Raw genomic sequence first — 14,690 nt, forward strand, 5'->3', positions numbered from 1 at the left:
AGGATGCAAACCTTCTGAAAGGCGGGAAGGTTCTGCAGAGCCCCGGGGGAGAATAGCTGAAGGCAGCTGTTCTATAACCCTGAGGCAGAGGGCATGGGGTAGGTACAAGGAGTGTGGAGGAATTTATCTTAAATAGGCTTGTTTACTTATGTTGACCAGGAACTGACCTTTGATCATCAGCACATGATGTTCCCTGAAAGGGGAACAATAAATGTTAATTACCTGCAGGCTGTGTTTGCCCCAGGTTTTCCGCATTGTGCCTGCACTGAATAAAAGCAAGCAGCTCCAGCTTCTGGGGCTGCTCGCTGGCCACTAGAGCCAGGAAGTCACCTAGCTGCTCTTAACACTGCATACCTGTGTCTGAGTACTCATTTCATCCATCAGCCAGGGTCTGTGGGACAGACCCGGCAATTCTCTTGCCTCAGCCTCCAGAATAGCTGGGATTACAGACGCCCACCACCACGCCCAGCTAATTTTTGAATTTTTAGTAGAGACGGGGTTTCACCATGTTGACCAGGCTGGTCTCCAACTCCTGATCTCGGGTGATCCGCCCGCCTTGGCCTCCCAAAGTGCTGGAATTACAGGCGTGAACCACAGCGCCCGGCTGGCATACCATTTAAAAAGACAGAACTAAAATGTATTAACATGAATAGAACTTAAAAATACAAGTTGGGCCACTGCACTCCAGCCTGGGCGACAGAACGAGACTCCGCTCCAAAAGAAAAAAAAAAAGGCCTGCCGCGGTGGCTCACACCTGTAATCCCAGCACTTTGGGAGGCCGAGGCGGGTGGATCATGAGGTGAAAATATCAAGACCATCCTGGCCAAAACGGTGAAACCCCGTCTCTACTAAAAATACAAAAATTAGCCGGGCATAGTGGCAGGCGCCTGTAGTCCCAGCTACTTGGGAGGCTGAGGCAGGAGAACTGCTTGAACTCAGGAGGCAGAGGCTGTAGTGAGCCAAGAATGCACCACTGAACTCCAGCCTTGTGACAGAGCGAGACTCCGTCTCAAAAAAAAAAAAAAAGACAAACGAACCAAAAGCAAATATGACAAATGATTTAAGTCCTTTATTGGGAATGGCTGGAAATATGCCTGGTTCATCATTTTTGTTTTTCATGGGTTTTCTTTGCGAAAGGGTCTCACTCTGTCACCCAGACTGGAGTGCAGCAGCATGTTCACGGCTCACTGCAGCCTCAACCGTCCCAGGGTCAGGTGATCCTCCCACCTCAGCCTTCCACAGGCACACAGCACCATGACTGGCTAACTTTTGTAATTTTTGTAGAGATGGGGGTTTTATCATGTTGCCGAGGCTGGTCTTGAACTCCTGGGCTCAAGTGATCCGCCAGCCTTGGCCTGCCAAAGTGTGTTTTTAATGTCTCAAAATGAGAATTCTCATGTTAGCAGGTCACCTGGGTGAACAAGATGCTATCATTCTACGTCACGGTGTCTGGCGTCCCGGGACAGCTGCGCTGAGAACCGCAGCAGTGGGAAAGAAAGCATTGAAGGTCCTATATCTGTCCCCAGTTGCTTTCTACATCTCCATCAGGACTTTTCATATTTCTGTTAGTAATCTAAGAATTTATTCTGAGTTGTAATTCCGGTTGTTCTACGGTATACCTTTGAATTTTTGATTACACAAAAAACCTTCTATTATCCCTCTGCTGAGCCATATATACCTTACGGTTTCCCAAACAAACCCTCCAGAGGTCACCACACAGGTCTGGCTGCCTGATGGAGAAACTTCAAAGCACAATGACACATCCGTGGGGAATCTGAGTCTTACAGCTACACAAAGTGCATACCAGAGCAAATGGGTAGACTTCACAGGGAAACAGAAAGTGGAACTGCCTTTGTCTCAATTTTAAAATGTAAAAAAGAACTTTACTTTCCATGTACATGACAAAAATTTTGTATCACTAATACTCAGTTCTCACAATTTGTAAGACAAAAATAGACACTCTAAGAGAAAAAGACAAAAATAGACATCTTAAGAGAAAAAAAGACCAAAACAAGCCACAAATAGGGAATTCGCAAAAAGGCACAATAAAAATAGTCAAGAATCATCAACACCCCCCAGCTACCATTTAGGGGAGAGGGCTTCACATGCATCACCTCATTCACCCTCCAAGCGCCTCCGGGAGCAGCACTTGCCACTCATGCTCCCAACAGGACTGGGGAAGGTGAAGCAGCTAGTCCAGGATCTCACAGCAGATAAACAGAGCCTGGGCTGGGGCCCAAGTCAGCTGACTCCAAATCTGGGGCCTTGACCATTAAGCAACAAAAATAATTTATGACGAACTCTACTGTCCGGGAGGACTTGGAGAAAGGGTTCTTCTCATGCAGACCTCCTTGGGGTGCAAACTCAAAGAGCCCGACAATAGATTGCAAAAGTTTCATCAACATGCAGTCCTGCAAATCCAGAATCCCACTTGAGGCAGTGCACCCTACCAGCCAGCGCGGGGGCTCAAGCCTGTAATCCCAACACTTTGGGAGGCGGAAGCGGGCGAATCACAAGGTCAGGAGTTCGAGACCATCCTGGCCAACACAGTGAAACCCCCGTCTCTACTAAAAATACAAAAATTAGCCGGGCATAGTGGCACGCACCTGTAGTCACAGCTACCCGGAGGCTGAGGCGGGAGAATCACTTGAACCTGGGAGGGGGAGGCTGCAGTGAGCCAAGACGGCGCCACTGCACTCCACAGCCTGGGTGACAGAGAGAGACTCCGTCGCAAAAAAAAAAAAAAAAAAAAAGAAGGAAGGGCACCCCACCAAGACAATCTCAGAAGTTCCCAAGGAGACATGTCAATCTCCTAAATTTCTATAAAATGCACAAAGCAGTCTTCAAAGCACTGTTTATGCATGGAAAAAAATACAGACTTCAAAGCTTATCAGTGAGGGACGAGTCTGTGCTATATGCAGGCAGTGAAATACTATGCAGCGTTGTTTATACTACACTGTCTCTAAGAGAATATATACGGCATTATATCCTTTAGGGAAGAAGGCACACATCACTCTGAGAGGTTTTTTAAAATGTTAAGAGTGGTTTATCTTTGACTGCTGGGATCTCTGATGGTATTTACTTTGTTCCTTTTGCTGTTCTGCATCGTTTGAATGTTTTCTAACCTGTCCTTTTTACCTAAATATGAGCTGCTTCAACATCAAAGAGCTGTCAACCTTTAAACAGAGAGAGCCTTGAACTCCAGATTAAGTAAACATCTCCTCCTGCGATCTGTTACATCCAATATTGCTGAAGGCAAAAGTCCAGCCAGCACCGCTGTGATCTATCCGTCTCTATACGCCCCCACCATCAGGAGCCCCCGACACTGGGCTTCCTCTGCTCCTCTAATTTTTTGTTGCTGTTGTTTGAGACGGAGTCGCACTCTGTCGCCTAGACTGGAGTGCAATGGCCCGGATCTTGGCTCAATGCAACCTCCGCCTCCCGGGTTCAAGCCATTCTTCTGCCTCATCCTCCCGAGTAGCTGGGATTACACGCGCCCGCTACCACGCCCGGCTAATTTTTGTATTTTTTTTTAAGCAGAGACGGGGTTTTACCATTTTCGCCAGGCTGGTCTCGAACTCCTGACCTCAGGTGACCCGCCTGCCTCGGCCTCCCAAAGTGCTGAGATTACAGGCGTGAAACCGCGCCCGGCCTGCTCCCGATTTCTTCAAGTTCACCTCGTCTCGCTGGTCGGGGCCAGCGAGGCACCCTCGGCTCGCCTCCAAGGCAGGGGCATAGGAGGCGGCCCCCAGGCGTCAGCTTAGGCCCGGCGCAGACCTCGGGGGACCCCAGTCCCAGCTCTCAGCACGGCCTCGGCCGCGTGGTGTCCCGTGCCCCGCGTCAGGGCCTCTTCGATACCTCCCTGACTCCCTCAACCCCTCCTTAGCCCCGTCTGCCTCTCCCTGGACCCCTCGGACCCTCCCTAAACCCCTCAAATACCTCCCTGGCCCCCTCAACGTGGTGGCACCGCGGCCGCTCCCCACCCACACCCGAAACTCCACATCGCCGGGCCCCGCGCCCATCTGGTGGCCCCGAGCCGGGGCCACCGCCCCCGCCACTCCCAGGACCGAGGCCTCCACCCGGCCGGGACCCCCGCCCCTCCCGGCCCCGCCGCCCCCGCGCGCTCACCCTCGCGGCAACGCCTCCTCCAGATGGTGTCGGTGTGGAGGATGCGCCGGAACTTCGTGCAGACCTGGGCCAAGCTGGGTAGGTCGGTGCCCGGCAGCGACGCGAAGATCTCCACCAGCAGCTCGGGCGGCAGCTCCAGCAGCGAGCAGCGCGGGGGCGGCGGCGAGGGGCCCGCGCACAAGCCGCCCCCCACCCCGGCCAGCACCGCAGCGCTAGCCTCGATGCGCTCCTCCTCCGGGTCTGTGTCCGGCTCGCTGTCGGCCGCCGCCGTCTCGGCCGGGCCCCGGCGCTGCTGGCGGCGCCGGCATCCGCGCGACGGGCCCACGCCGCAGAGGCGAGCGCACACCGCCATGCCGCCCAGTGACGGCCACTGCCGCCGCCTGTGCGCACGCTCCAGCGCGGCCCCGCCCCGCCAGCGCCGAGCCACGCCCCCGCCGCAGAGCCCGCCACGCCCCCTGGAGAGCCCAGCCCCGCCCCTACCTGGAGCTCCGCCCTGGCCGCGCCACCCCCTCCCCGCGGGGCGGTGACCTCCGAGACCCCGCCCGGCTGCCATCCCCTCCGGCGTGAGGGCGCCGCCCGTGGCGGGCACGGGAAAAGAAAGTGGTGATGCCGAGTGCAAAAACGTCAAGCTGCCCCGTGTGAGGCTCGAACTCACGACCTTCAGATTATGAGACTGACGCGCTGCCTACTGCGCTAACGAGGCTGCTCGACGACCGCTTCGCGCCGCGGCTTTTGTGGAGACAGGGGTCGCCCCTCGCGCCCGTGCGCCCCGCTTCCGGCGCCCGAAACTGTGCCGCGCCAGCCGGTGAGTAAGATGATGCGCCTTACAGCCTCCAAATACAGAGACAGCAGCCAGAACCCCAAAGGGCGCCTAGAAACCCTTTTGACCATCGAAACAACGGGCGTTCCATCGTCTCCGCCTTATGGTAACCAAAAGGCCCGCGCTGCGGGGCTCTGCAGGGACCTTCGGGGGTCCGGAGCTCCCTGCGGAAGCCCCGGGGAGGGCTTGGAGGGGCGGTGGCCGGCGCGGCCCAAGAGGTCCGGGGATGCGCGCCCGGTCTGGAAAGGGAAGCCCTGCCATGCGGCGCCGCCCAAACGGCGCCAGTTCCTGCAGCTGCTGGGAGCCGCGCACGCCTGCTCCAGCTCGGCTCCGCCGAGGCCGCGGAGCAGGGTCGTCTTCCAGGTCCGCGGGTGGTGACCGCGAAAGCGTCCTCTCACCAGAGCAGCCGCGCAGGTCGCCGTGGGCTCGCCTCGGACCTCATCTCTTGGAGGCCCAGGCGGAAGTATCAGTCGAGGCCGGGAGCTCGAGACCGGCCTGGGCAACATAGCGAGACCCTGTCTACAAAACAAAATTTTAAAATGAGAGGCTGAGACGGGAGGATCGCTTGATCCCAGGAGGCCGAGGCTGCAGTGACCCGTGATGGCGCCACTGCACTTCAGCCTGGGCAACACAGCGTGACCCTGTCTCCAAAACAAACAAAAAACAAAAATAGCCACAAATGGCTGGGCGCGGTGGCTCACTTCTGTAATCTCAGCACTTTGGGAGGCGGAGAAGGGTGGATCACCTGAGGTCAGGAGTTTGAGACCCGCCTGACCAACATGGTGAAACCCTGTCTCTTAAAACAAACAAACCACACAGGCCAGGCGCAGTGGCTCACGCCTGTAATTCTAGCACTTTGGGAGGCCGAGGCAGGTAGATCGGTTAAGCCCAGGAGTTGGAGACCAGCCTAACCACATAGTAAGACGCCCCCATCTCTACAAATAATTTAAAAAATTAGCTGGGCATGGTGGTGCCTACTCGGGAGGCTGAGTCGGGAGAATCGCTTGAGCCCAGGAGTTGGTGGCTCCAGTGAGCTGTGATCACACCACTGCACACCAGCCTGGACAACACAGCAAGACCCTGTCTCAAAAAAAATCTCCACCAAGGCCGGGCGCGGTGGATCATGCCTGTAATCCCAGCACTTTGGGAGGCCGAGGAGAGCGGATCACGAGGTCAGGAGATCGAGACCATCCTGGCTAACACGGTGAAGCCCCATCTCTACTAAAAAAAAATACAAAAAATTAGCCGGGTGTGGTGGCGGGAGCCTGTATGTAGTCCCAGCTACTCGGGAGGCTGAGGCAGGAGAATGGCGTGAACGTGGGAGGCGGAGCTTGCAGTGAGCCGAGATCGCGCCATTGCACCTCAACCTGGGCGACAGAGCGAGACTCCGTCTCAAAAAAAAAAAAAGCCCCACCAAAACCAAAAAATAATAAAAAAAAAATCTATACAGATGCGCCTATGTCCAAACCTTGAGCATCTCAGGCCCACACTATTGAAAAACAGTACCTGATTACTCGTTTTTCCTTGTTTTTCAGTCCATCCCCCAGTTGTCAGAATGCTCCTCCTTCCAGCGACCATAATAAACTAAAAGCAAACTCCTTTCACAAGGTTGACCCACTTATTCACAGTGTATGTCATGGCCTGCTGGTCTCGAACTCCTGACCTCAGGTGATCCGCCTGCCTATGGCCTCCCCAAGTGCTGGGATTACAGGTATGAGCCATGAGCCAGCACACCTAGCCTAGTTGGAACTATTATACTATTAATAGTTATAGCCACAGACACAGCATAGTGCTTGGTACATAGTAGTTGCACAATTTATCATTGTTGGATGAATCAGTGACCACCACGAACATCTATTCAGTGCATATATTGTGTATATACATGTGCCAGGTGACTTTACCAGTATTATTTACTGCTACCAATTTTTTTTTTTTTTTTTTGAGAGGGAGTCTCGCTCTGTTGCCAGGCTGGAGTGCAGTGGTGCAATCTTGACTCACTGCAACCTCCAACTCCCAGGTTCAAGCGATTCTCCTGCCTCAGCCTCCCAAGTAGCTGGGACTACAGGCGCTCGCCACCACGCCCGGCTAATTTTTTGTATTTTTAGTAGAGACGGGGTTTCACCCTGTTAGCCAAGATGGTCTCGATCTCCTGACCTCGTGATCTGCCCACCTCGGCCTCCCAAAGTGCTAGGATTACAGGCGTGAGCCACCGCGCCCAGCCTGCCTTTTTTTTTTTTTTTTGATACAGGGTCTTGCTTTGTCACCCGGGCTGGAGTACAGTGGTACAATATTAAGGAAGGAGACCACTACTACTCCTGCTGCCCTCCTCCCCCCACCTTGCCTAGTTCACAAGGCAGGAGGAGAGAAAAAGCAAAAAGTTGGAAAAAAACAAAAGTAAGATAAATAGCCAGACAGCCTTGGCACCACCACCCGGCCCTAGGAGTTAAAAAAAGTAATAATAATAACATCAATCCCTGACCTAAACTACTTGTGTTATCTGTAAATTCGAGACACTGTATGAAAAAAAGCATTGTGAAACTTTTTATTCTGTTAGCTGATGCATGTAACCCCCAGTCACATTTCCCACGCTTGCTTGATGTATCAAGACCCTTTCACGTGGACCCCTTAAAGTTGTAACCCTTTAAAAAGGCCAAGAACTTCTTTTTCAGGGAGCTCGGCTCTTAAGACGCCAGTCTGCCGACGCACCCAGCCAAATAAAAACCTCTTCTTCTTTAATCCGGTGTCTGAGGAGTTTTGTCTGCAGCTTGTCCTGCTACAATATCAGCTTACTGCAGCCTTGACCTCCCGGGCTCAGGTGATCCTCCCACCTCAGCCTCCTGAGCTAGGACTACAAGCAAGCACCATCAAGGCTGATTTTTGTTTGTTTGTTTGTTTTTGTAGAGATGGGGTTTCGCCATGTTGCCCAGGCTGGTCTGGAACTCTTGGACTCAAGTGATCCACCCACCTCCTGCCTCCCAAAGTGTTCAGATTACAGGTGTGCACCACCACACCTCACTACTTTTTGTATTTTTTAGAAGAGACGGGCATGTAGAGACAAGGTTTCACCATGTTGGCCAGGCTAGTCTCTAACTCCTGACTTCAAGTGATCTGCCCGGGTCAGCCTCCCAGAGTGCTAGGATTACAGGCACGTGCCACCACACCTGGCTTCATTCTTAATTATACAAATAATATATAAATATTTCCTCACTGTTAAGATAAACACTACAGGTAAAACAAAGTTTTTGTGAATCACCGTTCAATCCCCTCACATCCTTCAGGATAATCACTGTTAGCAATTTGGAATATTCTCTTGCTCAACATAAGCTCCAAATATATCTACAGAAATATATGTATATATGTCTTTTTAAAAAGTAGGCTGAGCACGGTGGCTTACGCGTATAATCCCAGGGCTTTGGGAGGCCGAGGTGGGTGGATCACCTGAGGTCAGGAGTTGGAGACTAGCCTGGCCAACACGGTGAAAACCCATCTCTACTAAAAATACAAAAATTAGCCGGACGTGGTGGTGTGTGCCTGTAATCCCAGCTACTCACGAGGCTGAGGCAGGTGAATTGCTTGAACTCAGGAGGTGGAGGCTGCAGTGAGCTGAAATCGTGCCACTGCACTCCAGCCTGGATGATAGAGGGAGACTCCATCTCAAAAAAAAAAAAAAATGGCCAGGCGCGGTGGCTCACGCCTGTAATCCCAGCACTTTGGGAGGCCGAGGCGGGTGGATCACGAGGTCAGGAGATCAAGACCATCCTGGCTAACACGGTGAAACCCCGTCTCTACTAAAAATACAAAAAATTAGCCAGGCATGGTGGCAGGTGCCTGTACTCCCAGCTACCCGGGAGGCTGAGGCAGGAGAATGGTGTGAACCCGGGAGGCAGAGCTTGCAGTGAGCCGAGATCGTGCCACTGCACTCCAGCCTGGGCAACAGAGCAAGACACTGTCTCCAAAAAAAAAAAAAAAATAGTTTCAACTAATAACATCCTGCTATCTACCAGGGAGATCAGCCATTAAACAAGTAACCACATAGATAAATACATAAATTATAAATTGTAATGTTCTAACAATAAGTAAAACTAACAAGACCTTATAACAGAAACCAGACTTTGGATGATCAAAGGTTCTTTGAGGAAATGACATTTATAAATCAAAGAAAAATTTGGAGTTAGCCAGGAGGAGAACACTTGATGGGAGAATGTTCTAGAAAAAAAGGATAGCGGCCAGGCCTGCTGGCTCACACCTGTAATCCCAGAACTTTGGGAGGCCAAGGTGGGCAGATCACCTGAGGTTGGGAGTTCAAGATCAGCCTGGCCAACATGGTGAAACATTGTCTCTACTGAAAAAATACAAAAATTAGCCGGGCGTGGTGGCGGGCGCCTGTAATCCCAGCTACTCAGGAGGCTGAGGCAGGAGAATTGCTTGAACCCGGGAGGCGGAGGTTGCAGTGAGCCGAGATTGAGCCACTGCACTCCAGCCTAGGCGACAGAGCAAGACTCTTTCTCAAAAAAAAAAAAAAAGAAAGAAAAGAAAAAAAGGACAGCTGGTTGTCCTGGCTCATGTAGTAGGCGAGGCCAGGAAGGGAGTTTTCAAGGCAGTGGCATAGACAATGGTGAGAAGGAGCATCACTTGCCGGAGATAAGGGACTCAGGAGGCCTGAGGGAAACAGGAGGCTGGTTCAGTCCAGGGTGTGGTCTGAGCAGAAGCTGAAAATATAGGATGGAAATTAAAAATGACAAGAAAAAGAGATAAAATATAGGTTGGAGTTAGAATGTGAACTCGTGGAAGACCAGATAAAGCCCTCGCAAATTCGGGAATGACACAGTGATGAAAGTGGTGTTTTGGGAAGCCAACTCAGGCTTCAGTGAGCAGCGTGGTATGCAAATGAATTGTATGCAGGACGATTTTATGTGGTACAGAAACATTTTTTATTTATTTATTTATTTATTTATTTTGAGACGGAGTCTCGCTCTGTCACCCAGGCTGGAGTGCAGTGGCACAATCTCAGCTCACTGCAGCCCCTGCCTCCTGGGTTCAAGCTATTGTCCTGCCTCAGCCTCCCCAAGTAGCTGGGATTACAGGCGAGTGCCACCACACTTGGCTAATTTTTGTATTTTTAATAGAGATGGGTTTTTGCCATGTTGGCCAGGCTGGTCTTGAATTCCTGACCTGAGGCGATCCACCCACCTCGGCATCCCAAAGTGCTAGGATTACAGGCATAAGCCACTGCACCCGGCCTTTATTCTGGTTTAGTATTTGAGACATGTAACTAGTACATCAAATTTATGATTGCAGGGTCATTACTGCAATGGCAAATCTATTTTAATAGACCTTAAATAAAAAATGAGCTGTTTGAAAGAAAATGGTAACCATAGAAGATGGTTGGTGATATATGAATAACCAAGGATGAAAAGCACAGGATTAAAGGGACAAAAGACAGACAGCAAGAATAATGGAAGGCCCTGTACCCAAAGTTGTGGAAGGATGGAATTAGCACTGACCATTTCGAATAGAAAGAAAAGGCTGGGAGTGGTGGCTCACACCCAGAATCCCAACACTTTGGGAGGCTGAGCAGGGAAGATTGCTTGAGCCCAGGAGACTAGCTTGGGCAACAAAGTGAAACCCCATCTCTGCAAAAATAATAATAATAGAAAGAAAAGAATGACCGTGAAAGCGTCAGCAATACCTGTTGGTGGGAAGGAACCCAAGTGGAAAGACAGTGCCAGCAGAAAACTACTACACATTGAATCCTGACAGCTGAATATGTCCTTGGAACATGTTTACATTCCTTTATGTAGAAATGTATCCTTTAAAGAATAAGGAGGGTGCGTGCATTCTAAAATGAGGAAGAACTAGATAGAAGAGATCATTTGTTTTAACACTATGATGCTTTACAATAATGACCTCTTTGTTAGTGAGAACTGATAACATCTAAGGAACTAAGTCGAATATAGGGCTGGGCATTTTCCAATTGGTTGCCTCAAAGGTCACAAGTAGTATTTCTTGGACTGAGGAAAACCACCTTAACTGGGCTGGGCACGGTGGCTCACACCTGTAATCCCAGCACTTTGGGAGGCCCAGGCGGGTGGATCATGAGGTCAGAAGACCGAGACCATCCTGGCTAACACGGTGAAACCCCGTCTCTAGTAAAAGTACAAAAAATTAGCCGGGCATGGTGGTGGGCGCCTATAGTCCCAGCTACTCAGGAGGCTGAGGCAGGAGAATGGTGTGAACCCGGGAGGCGGAGCTTGCAGTGAGCCGAGATCACACCACATGCACTAGGCAACGGTGCATTCCAGCCTGGGCGACAGAGTGAGACTCCGTCTCAAAAAAAAAAAAAAAAGAAAGCCACGTTAACTGTATCCCAATGAGTTCTCAAAATCCGGATGTGAAAAAATGGGATCTTACCCACTGCTCAAAAGAACTAGTCACACTAACTGGAAAGAAGGGAAAATATTCAAACTTTAAACAAGAGGATTGCAGTTTAAAATAAGCGGGCTGATGGAGCCTCCACAGTTGTACACGTTAACAGTCCCAGAATGGAGCAAAAGCTATAAACACAGCAGTCCTACAGAATTTGTTTAGAATTAAACAAACAGGCAAACAAAAACATGGTGGAACCTCAGCCCGTTCCACCTGGTGTTACACACTCATTTAAGAAACAGCTGCGGGTCACGTGACTGATTTGTCAATGCTTTACCACACGTTCTACTTTGCAGATTCTTGAAGCTGAACAGGCCAAACTTCCCTGGGGAGGGGGACACTCAACATACAGCCTGCTCCGGCTACTTATTCCCTGGATTTTCCAGGGAAGACATTCTGAAGACTGCAGTCTATTCAGTGTCAACCCCTAAATCCTTCTGACCAAATCCTTTCTGAGAATAGCTCCCTGCACTCCTCTTGAGCAATACTTGTTTGTTTACTTGCTCTCAAGAGCAAAGCGATGACACCACGATGGATAGGACACTGGGCCTATAGTGGTGCAGACAACAAAGCCGGTGGCCTCTCTCTTCCAATCAGAAAGAGGAGAGGAGGGAGAGGCCGAGCAGGCCTGAGGCCTAGAGCAAATTCTCCGTGTGACTTGCCGTCCATATTGAGTGTGGCAAAAAATAACCCCGATGCTTTCTGTAGGTCAGGTTAATGTTTTGTGATTCATTTGACACGTTCTTACACACAGCTAGACAGCATGATTTGCAGCCACTTACATCACTCAAGCTGGGCCATCACATTCAATTCTTAGCAGTTACATCATTTCCCCACGGTTATGGTCATTTCATGGTATGAAAAAAGGAATAGGGTGCCACTGCTGGACTTTCAAGAATGAATGATTATTTGGTAGTTTAAAGGCACCATGAAATTCCTAGAGAAAACACTGAGTAAATTAAAATGAAAGATGTGTTCTTGCTTTTCTACTTTACATGGATTATTACAGGGAACATTAACGTTTATATTACACTATGCTTATATTAACTAGCTTAAAATAATTCATGAGTAATATTAATTTACCACTCTGAATATTGTTCACTACATTAAATTTCTACTAAACTGCAGTCTTTTGGGTCACATGAAATGTTTCATAAATACTCAAGCACACTTATGCTTCCAAAAGTTACATGAAGTTGTTTCTTATATTTATTTGTATATGAATGTACATTATAATATATATACAATAGATATAATTATATATTATGTAACTAAATGTGTTATTCTTAGACGGGAATGAAACCTATGAGCCATCTTTATACTCCAATCACTTTGGATTCTTTTCTGAGAGCCATGGAAGGATATGTAGCTTTAGATTCAAGTTGGAATTAGAAGTTAGGCGTAGAAGTGTCAGCTTTGCAAATGTGGACTTCAGTCCTATATTTCAAAAACACGCAGAGTAACCCTGGCCCATTACTACACAACTGTCGATGCTACTTCCTCTGGCAATGAACCCAAGGCCTGGAGTAATTTGGTAAAGCTTTATGGATGCCCAAGGGTAGGAAAATATGAGACTCTGCTTCCCCTCCCCCATCTCCATATGCCAGATATCGATTTTTTCCCTTCTTCTTGCATTTGGAACAGTTGTCCAGCAAGAGAAAGAAAAAGCCCATTTCTTACAAAGCAGCAATTCAGCCAAGAAGGCACTCACCAGTCAATACTTAATATCATAAAAATCCAGAAAAGAAAGCAACACAGACTCCACTCTCTTTTAAGACTTCAAAACTGATGCTTTGTTGTTTGGCAGAAGGTAGGTACATAATATGCACTTACCAGATTTTTTTTTCTATTTTCACAGAATACAAACCAACAGACTGTAGACATCTTCTGAACTCTGTCCTAGATCACGTGAAGGCACAGCTTCAGAGGTTAAAAATTTTGGAATCTGGAAACCAGAGAGAATGTTTAAGTACTCTTCTTCATTAATTGTGTGACTATCGGAGATGTCTGAGGTAAAGAACTATGACAAAAAAATCAGGGACAGAAAGTGCCACCTGCACAAATGCACCGTTATTTCACAAAGAGTGGTACAATTGGCTGGGCGCGGTAGCTCGCGCCTGTAATCCCAGCACTTTGGGAGGCCAAGGCGTGTGGATCACCTGAGGTCGGGAGTTCAAGACCAGCCTGGCCAACATGGTGAAACCCTGTCTCTACTACAAATATAAAAATTAGCTGGACATGGTGGCAGGCACCTGTAATCCCAGCTACTGGGGAGGCTGAGGCAGCAGAATCACCTGAACCCAGGAGGTGGAGGTTGCAGTGAGCTGAGATCGCGCCACTGCACTCCAGCCTGGGCAACAGTGCAAGGCTCTGTCTCAAAAAACAAATAAATAAATAAATAAAATAAACAGTGGTGGAATAAAGAACTACAACTAACATCATTCTTCTGATGGTGGGAGTAATTAATTATATTATACAAGGATCTATGACAGTACTTGGCTTCTCTAGAAGAAATCCCAACTATATAAAACCACTTTGAGAAATATATTTTCTGTCTTTTTTTTTTTTGAGACGGAGTTTTGCTCTTTCCCCCAGGCTGGAGTGCAGTGGCACGATCTTGGCTTGCTGCAACCTCTGCCTTCCGGTTTCAAGCGATTCTCCTGCCTCAGCCTCCCGAGTAGCTGGGATTACAGGCGCCCGCCACCACACCCGGCTAATTTTTGTATTTTTAGTAGAGATGGGGTTTCGCCATGTTGACCAGGCTGGTCTCGAACTCTTGACCTCGTGATCCTCCTGCCTTGGCCTCCCAAAGTGCTGGAATTACAGGCATGAGTCACCGCACCTGGCGCGAGAAATATATTTTCATACTTTTTTTTTTCTTTTTTGTGGAGGACGGGGTCTTGCTATGTTGCCCAGGCACGTCTCAAACTCCTGGGCTCAAGCGATCCTCCCAGCCTCTGCCTCCCTAAGAGCTGGGTTTACAGCCTTGAGCCACCGCCCCCGGCTATTTTCATATGTTTTGTATGATTCAAGCTCACAGTGTAGAGTGTATTAGCCTAATCCAATTACTTTATCCAATTGGGATAGAAGAAAGGCTTTTACAAAGTCAAAAGGAGAAATCCTGGAACTATGGGGCTCTTTCAAAGTATTAGATGTTAAAGAACAAAAACAGCCAAATAGCCGGGAGCAGTGGCTCACGCCTGTAATCCCAACTCTTAAGGAGGCCGAGGCGGGAGGGTCGCTTGAGGCCAGGAGTTCAAGACCAGCCTGGGCAACACGGTGAGATCCCGGCTCTACTCCCAGCTTCTCGGGAGGC

General features: G+C 49.4%; 1 protein-coding gene, 1 long non-coding RNA gene and 1 other non-coding gene across 4 annotated transcripts in view; 1 reads left to right on the forward strand and 2 right to left on the reverse strand.

Moving 5' to 3' along the window:
* FBXO31 (F-box protein 31) overlaps positions 1-4,518 on the reverse strand; it is a 54,603-nt gene extending 50,085 nt beyond the window's left edge. For both annotated transcript variants that reach the window (XM_054453287.2, XM_054453286.2), the window contains exon 1: positions 4,129-4,518. In XM_054453287.2, coding sequence (XP_054309262.1) covers positions 4,129-4,480 — 352 coding nt within the window. In that variant the 5' untranslated portion in view covers positions 4,481-4,518. The remainder of the gene's footprint in view (positions 1-4,128) is intronic.
* Positions 4,519-4,608: 90 nt separating this feature from the next.
* LOC134738524 (uncharacterized) lies at positions 4,609-13,812 on the forward strand. Its single transcript, XR_010124262.1, has 2 exons — positions 4,609-4,933; positions 13,233-13,812. It is a non-coding gene; the product is annotated as an uncharacterized LOC134738524 (long non-coding RNA).
* TRNAM-CAU (transfer RNA methionine (anticodon CAU)) lies at positions 4,759-4,831 on the reverse strand. Its single transcript has one exon. It is a non-coding gene; the product is annotated as a tRNA-Met (tRNA).
* Positions 13,813-14,690: the final 878 nt, after the last annotated feature.

This window comes from Pongo pygmaeus, chromosome 18 (assembly GCF_028885625.2).
Source record: "Pongo pygmaeus isolate AG05252 chromosome 18, NHGRI_mPonPyg2-v2.0_pri, whole genome shotgun sequence".
NCBI lineage: Eukaryota > Metazoa > Chordata > Mammalia > Primates > Hominidae > Pongo > Pongo pygmaeus.